Raw genomic sequence first — 14,458 nt, 5'->3', positions numbered from 1 at the left:
CAGCAGTGTGCTGAGTCCCTGCTATGGCGTCTGTCTGGAGATTTTTTAAAAAATGCTTTGGAATTTCGTCTTCTGTAACGGAGCTCTGATAGAACAGATTTGCCTGCCCATACAGCGATCACATCCGTACGGTCCATGCTGGAGCTCTTTTTGGATTTTGATTTCGGACTGCATCGCCACCCGTGCTGATCGGAGCTCCATGCAGGGCAAACAGGAAATGATATTCAAAAGTTTGTGGGGCTTTTCCTGTCTACCTGGCCAGTGCATCCGAGTTCAGATTGCTGTCCAGAGCGGTCAGTGGTGCACTGTGGGATACCGCCCGGAGGCCAATACCGTCGATTTGCGGCCACACTAAACCTAATCCGATATGGTAATACCGATATTAGCGCTACTCCTCTCGTTAGGGAGGAGTACAGAAACCGGTTTAAAGAGCCCTATATATCAATATAAAGGGCCTCTTAGTGTGGACAGGTGTGGCGTTAAATCGGTTTAATGCTCCTAAAACCGGTTTAAACGCATAATGTAGACCAGGCCTTACATTAAGCATGTGTGTTAAGTCTTTGAAGGCCTACGGAGACTATGAAGGAGTGCAATGGTGAAATCACAAGAGCGATTTAATTAGAATTTTATTTCCTTTTCATTTTGTCCTCCTCACTCTTATTTTTCTGGCACAGAATCTTCTCACCTGTTCTCCAGAGCAGGTCTTTCCAGTAACACTCTTGGGAACTGAGTAATACAAAGGGGAAGATCCTTGAGATAGGAGGACAGGGAAACCCCCATTTGTCACTCTGTCACAAGTGCAGCATGGTGCTTTCATTACAATCACGAGACATGGGGAAAGTCTACACTACAAATCTGCAGCTCTGCCGCTGTAGCACATTTGGTGAAGGTGCTTTAAGTTGACGGGAGCTCTCCTGTCGGCTTAATAAATCCACCTCTGTGAGTGTTGGGAGGAGAAACTCTCCTGCTGACAAAGCACTGTGGGAAGCGCACGGAGGGTAGAGGATGCTGAATGCTCCAAGGTCAGACCCAGGAGGTGAAGCCGTGTGAGCTTCTTGCCCTGCAGACAGTCTGCTCCAAGGGAGAGGAGGCTCCCCAAAGTCCTGACTGGCTTTGTGGGGAGCAGCTCCAGAGCATAGTCCAGGGACTCCATGACAGTTTAGTAACCCTTATTTTGGCATGCATGATTATAAGGATATTGATATGCTTTAAAATATACCAGTCTTAACTGGAGGGGGGAGGAGCACATTCTTCATTAAATACTATACTTTGACAAGAAATCAAACAGATTTAGTGGACGGTGTTTTCCTTTCCTATCAGGGTACGTGTTATTACTGACAGAAAGAAAAGGTCTGTCTCATTTTACTCACAATGCTGAGTCTGTTCAGAAAGACTAGAATCAATGTTTTAAAATGGGTGTTTAGAGTTAGGAAACTAAATTCATGTTCAAGTGCCTAAAGAAGTGGACTGACTTCAGAAGTGCTGAGAGTTCCAGACTGGAACTGAATTCAGGGGGAGCTGCTGGGCACATGCTGAAAGCCCCTTGCACCAAAACCGAAGCAAAATAAAAAGAACATGGAACCATGGTTTGTCGTGTAGTAGTTTTCACAAGCTACAATGCCACCAGTATAGTAGTTACTGAGATAAGAATGGATTCAGACCTTACCATAAAGATTTGCCCTCAAGAACATAGAAAGAATAAAATGAATTTATAGTTCATGTTCTGAATACTGCTACCACCCGTTAATTGAAACATTTGCACCTATTGGTAAAATTAAGCAATTCCATTTAGTTTACCCCCATCATCGTGGTAATATAATAATGTTGGGTCTCAGCTCTACTACTGATGCTACTACGTGTGATCTTCATTAGGCCACGGTACTCTTTCAATATGCTGCAATACTCAAAGGAACGTGTACTATGATGACATGGCACTTCTGTCTGCTCCTGAGATTCTTTACCATCGGAAACCATGGAATAAGTGCTTTCCTGATTTAAATACTAACGAAAAGTCTGCCAACAGCAATACCCCACCCACAAGAGAGTACCACACAGACGGAAAGGGGCAGGTGGAGCAAGATGCGCTAACCATTTCTGCCCCTTGTAATTAGCTTTATGCTTGCTCCATAGGAGTGTATGAGCTGTGAGAGGCGTCACTGTTATTCTGACCAGCTCAGCTGAGGATAAAGGAATAAAACCAGACTCCCTCAGGAAAGTGTTTTGGGTTTTATAACATTTCTTCCCTCTGCCCTCAACTCTGCCATTGTATTTAACTCCTTACCAGCACTTAAGGCTCGTGTATCATCTCAGACACTACTGTGGGCCTTTTCAGTACTACGACTGGCAGACAGCATGCATGATGGAACAATGATATTAGCCCCTAGAAACAGTAGCAGTACTAGTAGGGAAATGGTTTATTTCCATTTGTCCTTCCCAGATTTATATTACCTTTAATCAAAGACTGAGTTTTAGGTATAAGTGAAGGGAGAAACAACAACTCACCTAAAATGTAGATCGTCTGGTGATCACTTCTTTGTCCAAGGGAATTGGTCACCTTACAGACATAAGTCCCAGCATAATTGTAAGTCAACGGACTGTTGAAATGCAGAGTATTATTTGAAGACATTAAACCTTCAGGCCATTGCCCATCCAACCTGAATTAGACAATATTTGGAAGTTTAAGCATTCTCAGAATTTACACAATAAAATTTAAAAGCAAAATGAATTATCTGACCTGGCTGGTGGCTCGTATCCTGAACTGGGCTCAGCTGCTAGTCCCGGCTGGGCTATGGAGGACGGGACTTCCTTTTCCCCTGCATGGCATCTGGGGTCATGTTAGACCCATCCTCAGATTTCTCCCCCAGCTGTCGGAAGCTCTGCCAACTCCCTCCTCTCCCTTCCCCTATCACCCCCCATACTTCCTATATCCATCGCTCCTCAGCTGCAGAGGAACAAATCGCTGTACAGGGAGCTGCTCCCCGTGCATCCAGACCCCCTTATACCCAGAATCCGCCCGACTAGCCCCACTCCCCCTGCACGTGGACTATCCCAACAACCCACACTACCAAGCCCCAACCAGCTGCACCTGGATCCTGACCCCACTGGAGCCTCACACTGAGCCCCAACCATCTTCACCTGGACCCTCATGCAGAGTTCCATTAACACTGCACCCAGAACCATCCAACAAGTCCCTGTGAATCCAGACCTTCCCCCCACCCCTGCACCCAGATCCCCCACTAAGCCTCCTGCACCCAGATTGCCCCACACAGAACCCTTCCAACTCACACCTGGATTCCCCCACACTAAGCCCCTCCACTCTTGGATCCTGCCTGCCCTATTGCATATGGCACATAGGGTAGGGCCACGGGGTGTTTCTGGGGCACACTATGTCACAGTTGAGTACAGCCTCACTGCTCTGTCTTTGTCCCAGGGAGGCGGGGAGGGGGCACGCTGGAGCTGCACAGTGATCTTCCGTCTCTGTGCAGCCAGTGTCCTGAGCTCCCCACGCCATGCTGGAGCCTCCACATTTATCTGACAATTATTTCAAATATTGTGTGCAGAATTTTTTGGCGCAGAATGCCTTCACAAGGAGTCTTTTGTGCTCTTCTGCAGGTTTGTAGGCTGTAAATAAGTCATCTTCCATCTTTTGAAGTAAGGATTGAAGGACACATTTTCCAAAGTCATTTACAAGAAGGAGCAATCTTAAAACAGACCAACTTTATCACCAGTTTGGCTCCAAATCATGTCAATGGAATTAAGTTAAGAGCCTGTGTGGGGATGGTGTCACTACTACAGCGTGAGTCCCCATCGAAGAAGAGGATGGAGGGTAAGCAAGCTCAGAGAAATGAGTTGGTACCAGTGCGGAGTGCTTCTCAGTACCTTTCAATAATGGTGATTCGGGCTCTTTGAGGATTCGGAGGTCTTTGTGAGATAGGAGTCTGGACAGTACCAGGGCATGTGGATGTGTTTTCTCAGGAGTAAGCATATGGGGTGGTGCCGGATGCAGCACCAGAATAGGTATGGTACGCTTTTCACTTCTGGCTATGGAAGACTGTACAAATAAGGACTTTGCCTCCAAATCTCAAAATGAATGCTGAGTCGGATGCCAGTGTTGGAAGCTCTCTAGATGACTTCTAGGTATGCAGTCATGGCTGACTAATCTAATTGCCTTCTATGATGAGATAACCGGCTCTGTGGATGAGGGGAAAGCAGTGGATGTGCTATTTCTGGACTTTAGCAAAGCTTTTGATACAGTCTCCCACAGTATTCTTGCCAGCAAGTTAAAGAAGTATGGGCTGGATGAATGGACGGTAAGGTGGATAGAAAACTGGCTAGATGGTCGGGCTCAACGGGTAGTGATCAATGGTTCCATGTCTAGTTGGCAGCCGGTATCAAGTGGGGTGCCCCAAGGGTCAGTGCTGGGGCCAGTTTTATTCAATATCTTCATTAACGATCTGGAGGATGGTGTGGACTGCACCCTTAGCAAGTTTGCAGATGACACTAAACTGGGAGGAGTGGTTGATACGCTGGAGGGTAGGGATAGGATACAGAGGGACCTAGACAAATTAGAGGATTGGGCCAAAAGAAATATGATGAGGTTCAACAAGGACAAGTGCAGAGTCCTGCACTTAGGACAGAAGAATCCCATGCACTGCTACAGGCTAGGGACCGAAGGGCTGGGCAGCTGTTCTGCAGAAAAGGACCTAGGGGTTATGGTGGACGAAAAGCTGAATAGGAGTCAACAGTGTGTCCTTGTTGCCAAGAAGGCTAATGGCATTTTGGGTTGTATAAGTAGGGGCATTTCCAGCAGATCGAGGGATGTGATCATTCCCCTCTACTCAGCACTGGTGAGGCCTCATTTGGAGTACTGTGTCCAGTTTTGGGCCCCACACTACAAGAAGGATGTGGATAAATTGGAGGGAGTCCAGCGGAGGGCAACAAAAATGATTAGGGGGCCTGGAGCACATGACTTATGAGGAGAGGCTGAGGGAACTGGGATTGTTTAGTCTGCAGAAGAGAAGAATGAGGGGGGATTTGATAGCTGCTTTCAACTACCTGAAAGGGGGTTCCAAAGAGGATGGATCTAGACTGTTCTCAGTGGTAGAAGATGACAGAACAAGGAGTAATGGTCTCAAGTTGCAGAGGGGGAGGTTTAGGTTGGATATTAGGAAAAACTTTTTCACTAGTAGGGTGGTGAAGAACTGGAATGGGTTACCTAAGAAGGTGGTGGAATCTCCTTCCTTAGAGGTTTTTAAGGTCAGGCTTGACAAAGCCCTGGCTGGGATGATTTAGTTGGCTTTGGTCCTGCTTTGAGCAGGGGGTTGGACTAGTTGACCTCCTGAGGTCCCTTCCAACCCTGAGATTCTATGATTCTATGCTCCCGTGGTCACAGTACTGCAGGAAAGGGAGCCTCAGCAATATCTGTGTTTGGACATGAGGTCTCTTGAGACCCAGATCAAGGAAGTTATTTTCCCTTTTTCGTCTGATTCTGGAGAATGGGGTCTTTCCTTGGGAAATCCAGCGTCTTTGTTTACTGCTGAAGGAGAGCTGGTCAATGGAACCAATATATTTGGGGATAACTCACCACCTGGGTCTCAAAAAGCACTACAGAAATAGGAATATATGGTTTCCTACCTCAGTTTTTTAGATCTGTTTTTAAATCTAAGTAGACTTTACATTTAGAGGGAATGTGGATTTCTCCCAAGCAGCAGAGAGGCAGGTTGAATCTCCATCACTCCAAGGGAAGGACTTGTGGCACACATGGAAAGATATGAAGTCCAGGGTCTTCAGCCTAACCCACACGTGGGGCTGCGGATGAGGGCCGGGAGTTGAGGGTGGGGGTGAAGGAGAGAACAGGGTCCCAGAGGAAAGAAGGGATGAACCCTCTCAAAGCATGAACTTGTGCTAACAGAAAAAAAAACTAATAAGAAACTAAAATGAGAAAGGCATAAGAAAGCAAAGGGTAGCCAGCTGCATAGTTCAACTACTGGGCATGGACTGCTCTGTTGCAAGACACTGGCAGTTTATTGGTGAAGAGGGCATAGGTGCGGACACCACTGACAAACATCGCTGATCAAGAGTGCATGAGCAGGCAGCGTATACTGACGTAGAGCACCCACAGGGACATTACTCAAAGAAAAGAGAGAGAGAGAGAGAGAGAGAGAGTGTGTGTGTATTTCCATGAGTGAAGTGTCAACACAGTCTGCCATGCAACACCACATGCTACAGCTACTTTTCATGAACAGTACCCTAAAAATTCAACATGTACAGTGAACGAACACCCTCAGACTTTCTCCCACGTGAGATCTTGCTGACTATAGGCCAGTGACTGGTAGACAACTATAGAAATGTTTTATTTCTGCAGCTTAATAGCTATCCTGCTTGCCAATCTCAAAGTCTTCCCACCATAGGAGTCAAATGGCTTAAACAAGTACAGATTTGTGCATGTTCAGTTATTTTTCATTGTACATGCATGGACTTTTATTGTCATTTCATTGCGTGAACACAACACACTGCCACAATATACACTCGTTTGTCATCTCCTAAGCCAAACAAGGATTCCTTAACCTCTGTGATAGACTCAGGCCAGTTGAGAAGAGCAGAGTAGTAGAAGGGAGATATACTGGCCACTGGGTAAGCAGTTTCCTGTTCCCTGAGTGACCAGAGCAGGGGCTGCTCCAGGCTAATGAGAACACCTGACTCCAATTAACCTGCTAAGAGTCAGGTGAGGCTGTTAAGCACCTGATTTTAATTAAGGCCCCTCTGATGCTATAAAAGCGCTCACTCCAGTCAGGCCAGAGTAGAAGAAGTGCGTGTGTGGAACTGGGAGCAAGAGGTGTGCAAGAAGCTGAGAGTGAGTAGGTGTACTGCTGGAGGACTGAGAAGTACAAGTGTTATCAGACATCAGGAGGAAGGTCCACTGGTGAGGACAAAGAAGGTGTTGGGAAGAGGCTATGGGGAAGTAACCCAGGGAGTTGTAGCTGTCGCACAACTGTACCAGGAGGCACTCTAGACAGCTGCAATCCACAGGGCCCTGGGCTGAACCCGGAGTAGAGGGCAGGTCTGGATTCCCCCCAAACCTCCCAACTCCTGATCAGACACAGGAGGAATTGACCTGGACTGTGGCTTCTACCAGAGGGGAAGGTCTCTGGGCTGTTTCCCAACCCACAGGGTGAATCTGTGAGGTGAGCAAATCCGCCAATAAGCGAAGGACCCACCAAGGTAGAGGAAGAACTTTGTCACACCTTGTTGTGTACAGATTTGTCCATCTACTTCCAAGTTATTAAGCTCGCTCAGCATGTGTTATTACTATTACTGAAAATATAACCTAGCCCCTTTACCTTAAAATTCAGTGGACAAAAGGCAAAAATACAGCTATTCTGCACCAGTTCAATTCTGTATTTCTTCAAAAGCATTATTCAGAATTTAAAACAGATCTGAAAGCAACTTCAACTGAATTTTTTTCTGGGACAAAGAGGTACAGATGAGATTCTTCCTTTGTCTTCTCCAAATGCCACTACTTTGTTCATTTTTCAGAAAAAAGTACAAGTAAATACCCCACACGTGACCCAGCTCTCCAGCCTTGCATAACAGTGGTCTGACCCTCTGCACTGTAGCTCAGTATCCTGTCAATAAATTGCAACCTCAACTTTTTAAAGTCGGCATTTTTATCACGATTAAGTTTCTGCCAAAGGGTTTATTACAAGAAATTTGTATACAAGTTCATCTCCAATTTCTTGAAATTAAAGTTCTCTGCTCTTACAAACCATGTTAGACTTGTCTATACCACATGAGGAATGAAACTAAATCTGGGAATGTGTTTAAGTGTTATGAAAGCCCCTTTAGTGAGAAGATTAACATATCTTGTAAAACCAGATTAGTTATTTGTCCTTATTACTTTTAACCTGCACCATAACATGTTGGAGAGGATAGGAGGGGATTTTTTTTTTAATCCAACTGGTTCAAATGTGATCCAATTGAGACTACTTTATTTGTTTCTTAATTTTTAATGTAATACTTGGATAGCATATTTTGTTTTGCATTTAGGAGGTTCCATTCAAGAAACTTTGGTTATATATGTTTATTATTATTAACCCCACATTTCAAATACAATTTTAAAAAGCTTTGTCTACACCACACAGCTTTTAGCGACATTCCTCTGCCGCTACTGCCATGCTGCTAAAAGTCGTGCAATGAGCGACTCCTGCCGACAAAGCACTGCTCACACTGGCGCTTTTCATCGGTAAAACTTCTGCTGTTTGGAGTGTGTGTGTGTGTGTGTGTGTTTTTAACACTGCTAAATGACAAAAGTTTTGCCAACGAAGTTCCAGTGTAGACAAAGACAAAGCTAAAACTATTAGTCTTTTTTCTTCTAACTGATCCAGGAAGCAACTTGAGGCTACAAGGTGGTACCGCAGCTGATCTTTAATGCTTCTTATAGCACTATTATTGTCAGTGATTCTCATAGCACTATTACTGTGCACTACATACACTTCAACACTCACACAAGTTATTTTCTTGGTTTCAGACAGACGGACCAAGTGAAGTTGAAGTAAAAGGGAAGTTACCTTTTGGGGCCATATATTTGCTCTGGAGGTGGCTCCCTCCAGGGGAACGTACTTAACATGCAAGACTACAGAGGGCAGGCAGCAGGACTCTCAGTAAAGGCATCCAATTTATATTGGAGTCATGAAATACTGCTTTTATCACACAACAGGAAGCCATACAGAGATACCAGACCTCAGCACGGGTTGACTTAAGTTTTGAGTCATGAGGGGAGCCATCTCATGCAGCTTATTTGGAAGTAGATACAATGCCTTACTCTTCACTAGAGCATGGTAAACTTGATGATTGAAATGATACTTCAAGTGTTTTCCATCCCAATTTTCAATGTAATATCAATGTTATATAATTTTATTCAAATAATATCTCAGGTTTTTTGCGTCTTTGCTTTATGCACATCCTCAACTCACACGGAGGAGGAAGGCTGGACAACAGGTGCTTATAATGTCTTACACTAAGCCCAAGAAACTCAATATCACAATAACCTGTCAAAGAAGTTATTCCATTTATAAAAATAAGTGGATTTATCGTAAAGCATTGGTAACTGCTCAGACTTCAGAGTAACAATCATTCTTCACTTGTGCTTTCCCACCCCAATTGCTACTTCTCCCCTTTCCTCAGGAGCCATCAATTACATAAGGCCAATATTTTTCTTTACAACATCCACATGTCCACATGTCTCAATCCATACATCTGATGTATGGGACATATTTCAATAGCAGTCATACCTAATACACAGAATGTGCATTAGTCATGTACTGAAACCAGATAAGCTAGTAGCAGTCAAAGGGCCTTGTTTCCACTATGTCGTAAGCCAGTAACACCCTTCAAAACTCTCCTTTATTAAAATATTGATTATGTATTTAAATGGAAAATTCATCTTTTGTTTTCATGAACACTCACCTGGTCCATGTAAATTCCGTGGGCGGTGGATTTGCGTCAGCATTACACTGGAGCTGAACATGCTCTCTTCCAATGAGCCAGTTTCCATCATACCCAGTTACTGAAACTTCAGGGGCATCTATAAAATATGAGTCATTTCACATTCCAGTATTCAAAGTACATTACTTAAAAGGAGACGCATTGCTTAGAATGATATGTCTACATGTTGTATTTAACAAAGAGTATGGCAGTGCTTAATCTCCAACGAGCAATGGTAGTCCTACCTGGAAAGCTTAGTAAATTACATGTATACATGGGTAGTTGGCATCGGAGGCTTAACATAAAGCAAATCAGTGGGCCCCATAAGTTTTTAGTTTGTTAACTGAAACAAGCGGAGCTAATTATACAGTCTATGTCAACAATGTCAATTTTTAGCATGATGCAGTGCTAACTTCAATAGTTCAAATATACCAAATTCTGTGAATTCAAAAAAATTCATATTACACGGTGGTAAATGATGAATTGCAGATATGACATGAGTAACTTCTGGCTAATGATTTATACTGTAGTAGGTACCTGCACTGTGCCTATGTTAATACTACTAGTTAAACCAACAAGTAACTTTAGCGTATTCTGTGTTTATTTTTTTTCCCCCAAAGGACTCAAAAAGCAATGAATAGTCATAATGGCTCCAATCTGAATCCCATCTTCCCAACTTCTTTCCACCCCTCAGTACAGCAGCCTTGCTCACAGAATCTCACACTAACCCAGCTCTAGAAAATGTCTGACAGTTTTAAATACACACTTATTGGAAGGCTTCAACTGGGATGCTTGGGGCAAATTCACAGTATTCTACAACACAATGTAAACATGCAGATATAATTGACACACCAATTGAAAGGGTCTGCTACAGTAAAAAGTAAAGGTAGAGCACACTTAAGTAATATGAGGTCGGAATTCAAAGTAGGATAGTTGCGCTCAGTCCAGGACAGCAGGCTCAACTACTTCCTCCAAATGCAGGTGGCACAAAGGGTGAAAAGGAGAGCAGGACTTGAAATCTTTCTCTCTCTCTTCTCACTGAAGCCACAGATTTCCAACTCTTATATAGTTTAGTGTTATTAATTTATGTTTGAGGCATGTTATGGATATTGGTTGTCGCTACTGGGCTAGGCCAGAAAGGTTACATTATAGAGACTGGAAATGTCCTATTAGGCCGGTCTCTCTTCAGCTATTGTCATCAATAATGTAAGGACGACGCTTTTTTCTCTCCAGACTGTGCACTAATGCAAACGACATGTAGGGAGTAGCAGTTTAAAAACTGGAAGTCTTCCTCAACAGGACTGCCTTAATATTCAGTTAATCTGCATTTTATATTTACACATAAACCACCTTATGATAACGTCCTTCCTTGTTCGCGTATCATGACACAGGGCCTGGATGGAGTATTAACAGTTCTCACAACTTGCTTCTTATTCTTATACTTATTTATGACCACTCCGGTACAATACTCTACTCGGTTCAAGTGCAAAGATTCAGAATTCAGTTGAAGACTGTTAGTATACGTTGAAACAAAGCACCAAGCAGAACTGCTTCTCTATTCATGCTCAACACAATTTTAAAAAACAGTAGGCAAGTTCTCATGAGTATGAAGCCCCGTATCTTTTTATAATTTGTTTTGGAAGCTGTTAACGTTTCTTCGTTTCTAATACTGAGGAAAAGATGCATAACATAATCTAAAGTCCTTTCCAAATTCAATCACAGACATTAAAACCAGCCAATCCTCCAATACAGACTGTTCTAAAATTCAGAGGGGTAGCCATGTTAGTCTGGATCTGTAAAAGCAGCAAAGAGTGCTGTGGCACCTTATAGACTAACAGACGTTCTGGAGAAGGAGCTTTTGTGGGTGAATACCCACTTCGTCAAAGTGGGTATTAGCTCATGCTCCAATACATCTGTTTGTCTATAAGGTGCCACAGAACTCTTTACTGCTTGTTCTAAAAATGTTCTATTCAATCAATGAACTTTTAACAAACTTGTCTTTCAAAAATGTTCTTTACAATTCTTACAAGTTGTTAACAGTGGGTTTACTTGATAGGATACTGTAAGGCTATGTTAAAGGAGGTTGTGTATTACTTGGAATAGGTCATAATTTTAGTCTTTTAATACCATTTCAAATGTTTCCTGATTCCAAGTTAACAATTTTACTATCAATGGCACTCTCAGACCATACGTGTATTTATTATGGTATTTCCCCAAGATGACTGAAGGCAAAAAAATCAATAATTATACTAAAGCCTCAACATCATTCCCATCCCTAATAAACCAAATCGATTGCCAGTGGTAACCATAAAAAGAAGCGGTTGTTTAAATGTACTGAACATTCTCTTTTGGTCGTGTGTTTATGCCACCAACTAGTAACTGGTGCTATTTAATTTTTTGATAGAGCAGATTACAGCAAGGGGCCTGATGTTCAGTAAGGAGAGAAAGTATCTTTAAAATATCTTTACAACTCAGCTGCTTTTCTGTAGTAGTAATTACTACTTCAAATTTTGTGTTTGAAAATGGATGACTAAAGCTAACATTTTGAATCCTTAGGAACCCCAATATGTTCTGGACTTTTGAAAATTCTGATCATATATTTGATAGCCCAACTTTAGGCATCCATTTTGGGTTACCTGGACTGAAGTTTGTAACAGCACATCGAAATGACCAACATAGCATACAATGTAAGGTTTTAAGAAATTCAACTTCTTTATGGCAAGTTACAAGTTACTCTTCAATGGGGAGAAACTGACTGGAATTTATTTTGGGGGCAACTCTTGTCAAAGTCAGTAGGCCATCAGAGCACCGCATTATTAGTGGTCAATCTAGGGAGATATGCTAAGGCCATGTCTTCAAACTGCAGTTTGGACTATGGGAATGTAAAAAGAACTACATGCCAAGTGCTGTACTTCAACTCCCCTGCATGGATGCCGTGGGTGTGAACGAAGAGATTCCTAAATTCACACTAATGTAGTCCTGTTTTAAGAACCGATTAGTTCACACCGACAGTATCCACATGGCGCAGTTGCAGCTCAGCACTTGGTGAGCAGTGATATTCACTCTCCCACAATCCAAACTGCAAGGCATTGTAAACAAGCTCTACATTTGTTAGGGCTTTAATCTGTGACCATCAAGACAGAGTTTTTCAAGCAGCCAGAAGTTCACCAGCAAAGGGCTAGAAAGAGGTCTTTTATTGCTGTATTTGTTAATGAACTGAAATTGAAGAAGTACATGTGCCACACTTTTTCCTTGTGATATGCTAACGATAGTAAAGATGCAGAATCCAAAACAATCTGGTCATACAGAGAAACTTATTTGCTGCAATAAAGACACAAACACTGCTAACCGATGAAAGCTCTGCAAATTTCTACAGCTGAGATAAAAGGTGCAGTTATGAAATTATAAAGAAGATTATTAGGGTCAAATAAGGAGGGGGGCTTGGTAATTTATCATCTTCTGTCACTTGTTTCTTTTAGGGACGTCAAGTTTAACAAATTATATAGATAAACAAAGAAAATGAACTTCCAAGTGGAGGGATTCTCAAATTATCCACGCTATCTCTAACACTCTCAGTAGTGTAGTGAGTGATCTGGTTAAGAATAGTTACCCCATAACATTTTTCATCACTGAAGTTCTTTGGGAATATCATGACTTGTATTATTCCAAGCGTGAAAGAAATGGCAACCACCATTTCAAGTATTTTTAAATACCTCAATTCTTGTCGACAGGGCCGCCCAGAGGATTCAGGGGGCCTGGGGCAGGGCTGGGTCTTCGGCGGCAATTCAGCGGTGGGTCCCTCTCGGAGGGAAGGACGCACCATTGAATTGCCATCGAAGAATGAAGCGGCGGTGGTAGAGCAGCATAAGTGCTACCGATTGCGGCTCTCCCCGCTCCCGCCGCTTGCGGCACTTGTACTCACCGGGCGGCGTTCCGAGGCTTTGGTAGCACTTCAGCAGCGGGTCCTTCACTTGCTCCGAGTCTTCCGCTGCACTGAAGGACCCGCTGCTGAAGACCAGGCGCGAGTGAAGGGCCCGCCACCGAAGTGCTGCTGAAAACCCGGAGTGGCTCTTGGGGCCCCTGCTGGGCCCAGGGCAAATTGCCCCACTTACCCCTCCCTCTGGGCAGCCCTGCTTGTTGAATGGGAAAACAGATTTTGCTTATAACAAGTCCCTGTAAAGCTTCCAAGGAGGAAATGAATTTTCATCTTCAACAGCTGAGTATTAGTCACATTTGTTAAAAAATAAGGGTCCATGAAGAAACATAGGAGGAATCTGGATGGGTAATTAAATCAATTTAATTAAAAGGTAAGCGGCAATGTGTCTCAGCAAGTAGGGCAACTGACTGGGTCTTGGGAGCCCTGGGTTCTACTCCCAGCTTAGCCAGTGGCCTGCTGCAAATCCTTGATCAACTCACTTCACCTCTTCCTAGCTCTGTTTCTCCCATCTGTGTGATGGGGCAATGATACTGACCTTCTTTGTACACTGCTTGCAGATCTACTGATGGAATGTACTCTAAGGCCTAGTTGTCATAGGACAGACCAGCAGCTATAAAAGCAACAGTTAACTTGTTGTATACTTACATAGTATGTCCAATGCATAAGGATATCTCAGCTCCTTTTCCAAAGCCGGATGCCTCACAACACAACTTATGCATCTTCCTCTGGCAAATTTGGTGGGTATGAGTTTGTACTGACTGACAACTGTCACGGTTTCATTTGGAAATAAAGTAGAACTGGATTCCACTTCTCCAAGACCTCCTTCCCAATCAATATCTGCAGCAGGTTTTCCAGTGGCTGCTGTACAAATGGCTGCTACTGTCTGATTTTCACCATCTATTAAAGAGTTTGGTCCCTTTGTTAGGCTCACAATGGGTTCAACTATTGAAATAAAAAAAATAAGTACGTTTTCAGTCAAGACTGAAAAGTTTCATTAACCTCACTTCAATTCCTGTATGTACATTTTATCCCCAATAG

General features: G+C 43.3%; 1 protein-coding gene across 2 annotated transcripts in view; it reads right to left on the bottom strand.

Moving 5' to 3' along the window:
- The window catches only part of LOC120375536 (bone morphogenetic protein receptor type-1B-like), a 279,242-nt gene that overhangs the window by 220,817 nt on the left and 43,967 nt on the right, over positions 1 to 14,458 (bottom strand). The window contains exons 5-7 of one of the 2 annotated variants that reach the window (XM_039496231.1): positions 14,066 to 14,362; positions 9,466 to 9,583; positions 2,503 to 2,654 (exon numbers count right to left, since the gene is read on the bottom strand). The exons of the other annotated variant lie outside the window; for it this stretch is intronic. Coding sequence (XP_039352165.1) covers positions 2,503 to 2,654; positions 9,466 to 9,583; positions 14,066 to 14,362 — 567 coding nt within the window. The remainder of the gene's footprint in view (positions 1 to 2,502; positions 2,655 to 9,465; positions 9,584 to 14,065; positions 14,363 to 14,458) is intronic. 2 annotated transcript variants of the gene reach the window in all.

This window comes from Mauremys reevesii, linkage group 12, assembly GCF_016161935.1.
Source record: "Mauremys reevesii isolate NIE-2019 linkage group 12, ASM1616193v1, whole genome shotgun sequence".
Taxonomy (NCBI): domain Eukaryota; kingdom Metazoa; phylum Chordata; order Testudines; family Geoemydidae; genus Mauremys; species Mauremys reevesii.
Note: the sequence above shows the minus strand (reverse complement) of the source record. Positions and strands in the feature narration are given on the sequence as shown.